The 9,459-nt window shown below is 55.3% G+C and overlaps 1 protein-coding gene across 3 annotated transcripts in view; it reads right to left on the bottom strand.

Moving 5' to 3' along the window:
- Positions 1–3,063: 3,063 nt before the first annotated feature.
- The window catches only part of Cxxc5 (CXXC finger protein 5), a 33,107-nt gene continuing 26,711 nt past the window's right edge, over positions 3,064–9,459 (bottom strand). For all 3 annotated transcript variants that reach the window (XM_078046202.1, XM_078046208.1, XM_005327277.4), the window contains exons 2-3: positions 5,475–6,578; positions 3,064–4,119 (exon numbers count right to left, since the gene is read on the bottom strand). In XM_078046202.1, the coding sequence (XP_077902328.1) occupies positions 4,075–4,119; positions 5,475–6,419 (990 nt within the window). In that variant the 5' untranslated portion in view covers positions 6,420–6,578 and the 3' untranslated portion in view covers positions 3,064–4,074. The remainder of the gene's footprint in view (positions 4,120–5,474; positions 6,579–9,459) is intronic.

The raw sequence follows: 9,459 nt of genomic DNA, 5'->3' as shown, positions 1-9,459 counted from the left end.
AGCCGTGGGAACTGTGCTTGCTGCCCCCACGCCAGCTCCCCCATGTAGCCTGCGCCTCAGGACCAGGCGAGGGGGCAGGCTGGGGATAAGAGAGGCCGCCAGAGCCCTGCTCTCCCTCTAGAGTTGCAGGCTGTTAGGGCAGAGACCCAGGAAAGACAAGGAAGCCAAGACATGGCAACAGTGTCCCCATCACTGAGGATCACAGGTGCACGCTGACATGGTGTCATGGCACACACCCAGCATTATTTAGGTAGTATCACATGGTTAAACCGAGGTCACACTGACATAGAGAATCCATGTCAGTCTCAGGGCCACATCCATGAATGGTCTTACGGACCCAGCGTTACACATTCATATAATCACCCAGTTTTGTCACAGGGCCACACAATGCCATACAACAATAATGCTATAATCAATGTCACACATTTAGTTGTCCACCCTGGTAACGCACTGGGTCTCTTATAGGATTGCATCAAAGGATCACACAAGCAGTGTTACAGAACATCCCAAAGTGTGGCCACTGGTGTCATATACTAACCTGTGGTCACAGGAGGTCCCATATCATAGTCTGCCACACAGTCACACACCCATTTTCACGTCACACTTGATGCCAAGTATATCCATGTTGCTGTGTAAGAGAAGACCTCAGGAGCTTTTCAGGGCTTCGTAGCATGTCTCCATCTCTTTTACACACACACAGGGTCCTCGCAGGAGCTGGACTTGGGTTCAGAACATCCATACATCCAGCCTCTCAAACCCCCATTTTGCTGGACATGGTGGTGCATGCCTATGATCCCAGCAGCTGGGGAGGCTAAGACAGGAGTAGGAGGATTTGGAGTTCAAAGCCAACTTCAGCAATGTGAGCCGCTAAGCAACTCAGTGGGACCCTGTCTCTGAATAAAATACAAAAATAGGTCTGGGGTTGTGGCTCGAGTGTCCCAGACCCCCCACCCCCATAAAAAGAAAAAGGTCACTAGGAGGTCAGGCTCCCAGCTGCAGCAAAGGGGAGTTGAGGAACCCTGGAGGGGATGGAAAAGGGCACACTACCCCCAGGGAAGTCTGCCTCTAAGTGCCTTGTGAGGCAGGGGAGCAGCGGGTGGGGTTTGTAGGCCTGCAAGATGGGGATGGAGTTGCCAGCTATAGAGAGGTGTGGAGCCAGGAGAGATGAGTGCCACACAGAGGTCAGAGGTGTCAAAAGATGAAGACACTCATGACACATGGAGCCAGAGACCATCATGTTGGAGCTGCAGACAGCCAGCCAGAGACAGAGGCAAAGGAAGCAGGGCGAGCTCGGCGGGCTGGGGCTGGGGAGGAAAGGCCTGCTGCTGGCCACACCATGGAGGTGGGCGGCCTGGCTGGCTAGGGTGGCAGGGAGGATGCAGAGTCTGGGCAGAGGTGGGAGACGTTTTGGAGAGGTTTAAGTAGTAAGAGCAGCTGCCATTGCCTGAGTGCTGACGGTGGTTCGTGTGATCTCAGTTTCCCCTCAGGCCACTTTCTGTGGGAGAGATGATTATTGTCCCCTTTCCCGGATGAGGTAAATGAGTCCTCATCACATGTTCAGCCTCACAGCTATGTCCTCCCCCTGGCTTCCTCCAGACCCAGGAGGCAAGAGGTGGGAGAGGTAAGGGATTTTGAACTTGGGGTGACTGGGCTGGGAGGTGGGTCCACGCGACTCAACTGGGCCATGCGCTGGCACACTAAAAGCAAGGCCGGCTGAGTCACAGCACCCCCCCCCATCGGGACTGGCACTAGAGCCATCCACCCCACACCTGCAGGCGTGCCAATGAGGGCCAGCCGAGGCCATCTGCAGCCAGTGTGCTGCCAGCCCTGGTGGAGGCAGGCGGGGCCTCCAGCCAGCCCGGTGCCCCCTGCTGGCCGGGCTCCCCCTCCCACAGCCCTGGGGGTCCTCCCCACCCCCTTGAGATTCTGGAGGTGCTGCAGTCTGCTTGTGCTAGGGGTGAGGGTGCCCCCCAGCTGCCAACACCTCCCCCTACTCCCTGCTGGACACCCCCCTTAGGCAGAGCCGCCTGGAGAGATCACAGGCAGCCACATGAAAGGGAATTTTCCCAGGCAGAGATGCAGTTGAAAGCTGCCTCCCCGCCCCCGCCTGCCCCCGCTGTGCCAGGCCAGGCTGCTGAGCCCCTGGTGCTCCAAGGGAGCCTGCGACACCCGGGAAAGGGTTGGGGGTCAGCACCCCACCCCCCTGCTTTCTCCTTTCCGGAACAATGGCAGAGACAGCCCATTTCCCCCACCTCACCACCCACTCAGCTTTAGAAGTTGCCCCTTCCTTTGTTCTGAAATCCCTCACCCACCTGAAGCAGGGTTTCAACATTGTCAGGAAGTCCTTCCTTAAGTCTAGCCTCCATCTCTGCCAGGCTCAAAAGCAGCTGGGTGAAAATAATGCTTCCCTCAGTGGATGGATAGGGAATATCTTTCAGGCTGACCTCTGTGATATGTAGAGAGGGGCATGCAACTGCCACTCCTTCCTGTTCAGGCTAGAGCATGTGGCTTCCTAGACCCTGTGGCTGTGTGTGATGACTTCCCCAGAAGTCAAGTCTAGCAACTCTTAGGCCTGAAGAATGGAGGGAGGGGTCTCTTTGTGCTTGGATACAACCTGGCCACCGTGAACCAGGGCTCAGACTGCTCCATGGGGAACAGAACAGTGGCTGGGGAAGTACGAGATCCCTGCCATGGCACAAGAAAGGAATGGGATCCCAAGAGGCAGCCCAGACCCCTCCCCAAGACTGCAGGTTGCTTTGCACCATGAGGCCTGATTAATCAAGGGGAATAGAAAACATGGCTCCAGGTGAGTGAGGATCCTGGCGGCCCAGGTTCTGAGGTCCGGGGTGTGAGCAGGCAGGTGGGGCGCTTCAGGATAAGCCCTTTCCAAGTGGAGGCCATTTCTATCCTCTCTCCAGGCTGCTCCTTGCTGGATCCAGAAGGCCTCTCTTACCAAGAGACCCCACTCTAAATATCCCTGGGCCACCCTTCTCCCACCTCAAGATGGTCCCAGAAAGCCCCAAACCAGCCCCCCAAAACCAGAGAGCAAGAAGCCAGTGGTGCTTCAGTGACACAAACATGCATTCGTTTTATTCACAAAACAGCCTGGTTTCCTAAAACAATACAAACAGCATGTTCATCAGCAGGAAGCTGGCCATGGGCAGGGGGCTCCAGGCCGCAGGGGGCCCCCTGGGCACCCACCCCCACCGGCAGGGGACCACGCAAAGAAGCCCTTTCTTCTGCTGCTATTAGCGAAGCTGAAAAAAGGACTTATTTTCTCTAAGGGAAAGTAGCCAGGATTGGAAATATCAAGACACGGCCCCCCCCAGATCTCAGTGGATAAACAGACAGAACTTTCATCTTTCCAAAATCATCACGTTTGGGGTGGGGGGGATGGGATCCCAGTCAGGGACAGTGGGTGTAGCATGGCTGGCCTGGGCCTGGGGGTGGGGGGTGCCCCCTCCCTGCAGCGAGCTCCCACCGACAGCTCTGCACACGTGGATGGATACAGAAGGGGCTTCTACACGGCGCCATCAACAATCTCTTTATAAACGTGAGTGGATTCTCCAGGCAAACTATGCACTATTTCATGATCGGAAAGAATCAAAGGAAGTTTAAATGAGGGTGGAGTTAAACTGTGCTAAATTACAGTAGTGCTTATTAGTAACTAGATTTCAAAAGGTTACAGAAAATTTACATTCTCTACACAAAAACGGCATCTCCTGCACAGACAACATCGACATCGACACAGGAAGGAGACTGATTGTCCATTCTTTGCCCAGGAAGTCTCGGTACTTTATAGATTCGTCTTTACCTCTTTGTTGTTGCTGTTGTTCTTCCGAAAAAGCAGTTAAATTTTTTTCTTTTCTTTTTTTTTTCTTTTTTATACTAGGGACGTGGAGATGTTAAAACGACAACAAAAAATATATATATAAAAACAGGAATGAAATCTGTGAGAGAATATTTTTGGTTCTAAAGACGGGTGCATCCGTTTGTCTTCGCCCGAATCCCTTGCCGGAGACCACGCGAGCAGTGACATTGCACGGAGAGGGCAGCTTTGGGTTCCCGCCGCCGTCACTGAAACCACCGGAAGGCGGCTCCCGTCGGAAGCATCACCTTCTGGTGGGGCGGGAGACAAAAACAAGGAGAGAGTTCAGTCAGGGTCCAGGTGGGCCAGGTGCAAGATGCTCCCCGTGGATGGCCTCATGGCGGAGGGGTGGGCCTGGAGTAAAGGCAGCCACCCCGCAGAGTTCCTGCTATCCTGGCCAGGCCAGGCCAGAGAAGGAGCTGTGACCGCTGGAGGGCCCAGAGCACCCTGAGGCCTCCCGAGCCACTGTGCCCAGGAACCCTCTTTCCATAGGAAAACCTCTTCCCCTGGCCCAAAGGCACCGAGCACCCGGTGGCCATGCCGCAATCTGGGGGCTGTGTCCATGTTTCTGTCAAATCAGCGTGTGCACTGGCTATGTACAGGGGGTGTCTGTCGCGCTCTGCTAGACTGTGCGGTGCACGTGGAGCGGTGTGGGGAAGGAGGGTAACTGGTGGTCAACAAGCAGCTGTGTCTATAATGAGATATGAGGACCAGGCAGGTGTGCGTGCTTCTCTACACCGGACGAAAGTGGGTGCCTTTGTTTGCACATAGGCAAACACACTCATGAGGTCTGGGGCTGGAGGGGGTGGCCAGGGGCCATGGCCAGGATACCATTGTTGTTTTCCAACCATTCTGGAGATTTGCGTCAAGCCCACTGGTAGAGGGGCGGTGCCAGGGGCAGGGGACAGAGCAAGCTGAAAAGATGCTTTGTACCCAGGCCTGGCACTCCAGCTAGGTTGTCACGTCTGGAGGCACAGAGACAGGCCCTGCCACAGGGTGGAGAGAAAGCAGCATAGGAACTTCTATGCCTTCTCTAAATCCACCCCATGGTAGACAGGCCCTTGTTGACTTGCCTGTACTGTATCCAGGCTCATGGCCACCCCAGCCCAGGCCCCCAAATCCGTGAACTTGGTGCACAGATTCAGGAATCTTCCAGGCCTCAGTGTAGGGCAGACTAGACTAGAGCTGCTCTACCCTTGGGAGGCCTTGGGGGAAAGGCTGAGCTCTACGGGTACAGGGGACAGAATCCCTCAAATGGGACAGGGGACAGTTCCAGAATCTCAGATCACGGATTGGATGCTGTAGGACAAGTGTCAGAGAAACGGGACCTATATGGTAATCTCAATCCTTGACCCAGAGCCCAGGTGGGGCATCGGCATCCCAGTGCCTTGCAAACTACAGCCTGTTCAGGTTTCAGGATGTGGCTCTGACTTTTAGGGCAGTGAACTGGTTGGTGTCTTGAAGCCAGACCCCCAGGCCCCAGGACTGGCCGGGCCTTCCCCCAGACACTCGCCCAGGTAGGAAATTTGGGCTCCGGGGCTGGGGGATGGGTTTGGACTGCCAGACGGATCAAGAGCCCACACACCTCCCTCTAAGGAGCCGTTACCTCCAGAGCAGCGGAAGGCTTCTTTTTGAGTTCCTCACATTTTCTGAATTTGCAAATCTGATGGCCAGTCTTTCGGTTCCTACAACTGCTGCACTGCTCACAGTTGATGCGCCGCCGGCAGGGCGCACACATGCCGCAGCGTTTCCGCTTCTTCTTGCCCGAGCTGATGGCAGAGGCTAGCTCTCCCTGCATGGGGTACTCGGCCAGGCCGGCCATGTGCAGCGCGCTCTCGGCCAGGAACACACCTGCGGGGGTCATGATGAAGAGGCCTGGGTTGATGGGGAAAGCGCCCAGGTAGGGGAAGTCGGACTGGCCATTGAGGGCCTCGGCGCCTGCCACGGCCTCCATGTCGGGCAGGCCAGCGCCCGCCTCGCTCATCAGTGGTAGGTGCTCCTGCACCACGCGCTTCAGCATCTCCGTGGACTGCGCGAACTGCTGCAGCGTCAGCTGTCCCTCAGCTGCCAGCTCCGAGGCCCGCTCTGCCTTGCTCAGCAGGCTGGCCATAGCACCACTTTTGTGCTTTGAGGTAGGGTTGCTTTTGTCCACCGCCATGGCTGCCGCCAGATCGTGACCATTGGCCAAGAGGGAGGCGGCGGCCGCAGCCGCCGCTGCCTTGTCAGCAGACTCCCCGCCCATCAGGCTGCCACTGCCACCACTGCCACCAAAGGAAGAGTAGTGGGAGAGGGGACGGGAACGACGCAGACTCTTGTTCAGGGGTTCGCTGATGATGCCACTCTTGTTCCGACGCTCTGGGGGTGGTGTGTCATCTGCCACCGAGGCTGACGCAGCAGTTGCCACTGCTGCACCCTTTTCAGTTGCTCCTGCCTTTGGGCCACTGCCACTGCTGCCACTGCTGCTGCTGGTGGTGGTGGTACTGCTGCTGCTGCTGCTATTGCTGCTACTACTGCCTCCAGCCTCTTGGGAGCCACCGCTGAGGCTCGACATGGTGGGGCCAAGGCCCGGACCCTGCTGCAGAGGGAGGCTGCCAACTGCTGGGGTTCACAGGCAAGTGTTCGGCCCTGCTGCCCACAAAGGAGGTGCCTGGTGGGCCTTGCTGCTCAGGGCCGGCACATGGTCAGGTGTCCCCGTGGAAGAGTCTTTACTCTGTTGGGACAAGAGGATATAGGGTGAGAAGAGCAGCAAATCCCTCCTCCTTCAACTTCCCCACCATCACCACGGTAACCACCACCAGACTGATGAGGCATTTATTAAGTGCCAAGCCCACCTTGGTTAGGGAATTTTTTATTTGTACTACCTCAGTTCTAAGACTCAGAAGAACCCTGCAAAGTAGTGGCTGGTAATCCTCTATTTCACAGATGCGGAAAACAAGGTCTAAGAGTATTACTAGCCCAGACTACAGATGGGGCTCAATGGCAGAATGCTTGCCTAGCATGCATGGGACCCTGGGCTCCATCCCTAGTGCTGAAAAAGGAAAGAAAATACTAGCCCATGGACACATGGCTCTCAGGTGGCACAGTGCAGGCTCAGACCACAGCTCCAAGACATGGATTTGTCTTGCTTTGTTCTAGAAGACCTGGTAGAGACAGGCACTCCTTCCTTGCTGGGGTGGAAAAGAGCTGGAGATACTTATTAACCTTGGAGGATTAAGGTCACTTCTACTTTCTAACCTTCCTTCCCTGGACCTTCCTAGGGAGAGGAGTGCTTAAAGGTATATATCAAAAAGTCTGGGAAGCTGCTCTTGGATTCTCGTTTGGAGATTTCTAATATACATCTGCTATTTCAAGGCTCTGACAAGTACTAGAGGAAAAGGAACCTGGTTGCTATGTATAAACCAGAGTCCCCAGAGTCTGCCAACAGAGTATAGAAACCTTCCTTTTCTTTCCTTCCTTCGTGTGTGGCGCACGCGTGTGAAATCACGAGTGTTCTACACTGAGCTACATCCTCAGCACTTTTTTATTTTTAGGTAACAGGGATTGAACCCAGGGGTGCTTAACCACTGAGCCATATCCCCAGCCCTTTTCTATTTTTTTTTAATTTTGAGACAGGGTCTTGGTAAATTACTTAGGGCCTCTTTAAATTTTTGAGATTGGTTTTGAACTTGTCCTCCTGCCTCAGCTTCCTAAGCTGCTGGGACTATAGGCATGAGCCATTGTGCCTGGCCACTTTTTATTTTCATTCGAGACAGGGTCTTACAAAGTTGTTAAGGATCTTGCTAAGGTGCTAAGATTGGCCTTGAACTTGCAATCCTCCTGCCTCAGCCTCCTAAGTTGGTGGGAGGACATAGGCCAGGTTTAGAATCCTTATTTCAAGGAACATCTAACTTCCTACTAGAGAGCAGGCAGCACTGAACCAGAGGACAAGCCTTCCCCTGAGAGGGGGACAACACGCCTATGCATATACTTCTTCCTCAATTCCCAAACCACAGTCACTATCATCTCAGACTCTACTCTCATGTCTACTTGGGTCTCTGCTATGCTCTGGCCTGGCTCCCAGATACAGTAGGGGCAGAGGCCTCACAAGATCTGTCAAGAGTCTGGCCTGGGTGAGGTCCACATGAGAACCCAGGGGTGGACTGCAGGCAGGAGGGGCCCCTGGCTGGGGCAGGCAGGAACCAAGAGCAGCTGTGACCCTAGAGGAGTGGAGCCACGTAAAAGTGTGTCCTTCAGCCGCTTCCACGTGTGCCCCTTCCCAAGACAAGGCCTCTGTACGCGGCTTCAAGGCTAAGGCATCTGAGCAGCCAGCCTCCACAGCTGGAAGGAACTGGCCCACATGGAGCAGGGTGGCAGTTTCCTCATCAGTTCTGGCTCTCTAGTGTCCCTTCTCTGCCTGCTTCTAAGTCAGCACCTGTCAGAAGAGGGGTGGGAGGACAGGGCCCAGCAGCTGGTGGCTCAGGGGGGAGGCACACATCTGGTGAACCCCGTCCTGCCCTGGGCTTGAAGAAGGGAACACATTGGATCTTTGTCCCCAGACAACCCTATCATCCCCCAGTCCAGCTGCCCCCGACACTCAGCCTGTCCCAGAAGATCATCTAGTCCTTGGCATCATAGAGGGGGAAATGGAGACCCTGAGCAGGCAGAGCCTGCCCCAAGACTGCCAACAAGTGACCACAAAGAGGGACGAACATGGTCAAGGAAAAAGCTCCAGGGTGAGGCAATGCTGGCGTCAAGAGCCGCAAGTTCCCTGGCCCTCTCCAGCGACATGAGCCCACCAAGACTCCTCCCTAGTGAAGGCAGATGCCTGAGGAGGAAGAGCTGGGCAAGCTGGCAGAGTCCAAGACAGACCCAGGAGGGCCTGGCAGTGTCCTGGAGGGGCTAAGGGGTCAGAGGTCAGAGATGTAGTGAGCGCAAAAGGACCACATTATGTCCAAGGATCAATTCTTCAGCTCAAAGACTGGTGAGCCTTCACGCATCAGAGACCCTGGTTAGGGGTAGCGGACCAAGGCTAGTGGAGATGAGGGTGGTCACCACCGAGTCACTTCTCCTAGCTCCTGCTCATCTGAAAGGCCAACATGCCCTGGACCACACCCCAGCAGCTCCAAATACAGCATAAGGGAAAAGGCAGGAGAAGGCAGGGTCTTCACGCTATAGAGGTAGGGCAGGGAGCACTCTGCACCCTGGCCCCTGCGTGCGTCCCCCACTTCTGTGGCCTGCTGGCTGGTGGCAGAAATCAATAGCTGCATTAACGCTGCTCTTGCTCTGCTCGTCGGCTCCCTCCCTCCTCACAGCTCCAGAATCTGGCTCTGCATGCGGGGCGGGCAGGTCAATTAGAAGTCAGCTCCCTCCAACAGCCGGCCCGCGTTGGTTCAGCGCTGGCGCTCTGGCTGAGCCCCTGCTTTTGTCTCCATCCTGAGTCTCTCTTGGTGGGTACAAACCTCCTGTTCTGTTCATTGCTGGCCCCCTCTTAGAATTTCTCTGACCCTCTACTTTACTGTCCTTCCTCAGGGACCACCTGGCCCTAGCTCCCCAGTTCCTGGAACATGATCGTGAGCTTGGGACAGAGAATGTGATGTTACTAAACAGGTGCT

This window comes from Ictidomys tridecemlineatus, chromosome 1, assembly GCF_052094955.1.
Source record: "Ictidomys tridecemlineatus isolate mIctTri1 chromosome 1, mIctTri1.hap1, whole genome shotgun sequence".
In the NCBI taxonomy this organism is placed as follows: Eukaryota; Metazoa; Chordata; class Mammalia; order Rodentia; family Sciuridae; genus Ictidomys; species Ictidomys tridecemlineatus.
This window is presented reverse-complemented; position numbering and strand designations above follow the sequence as displayed.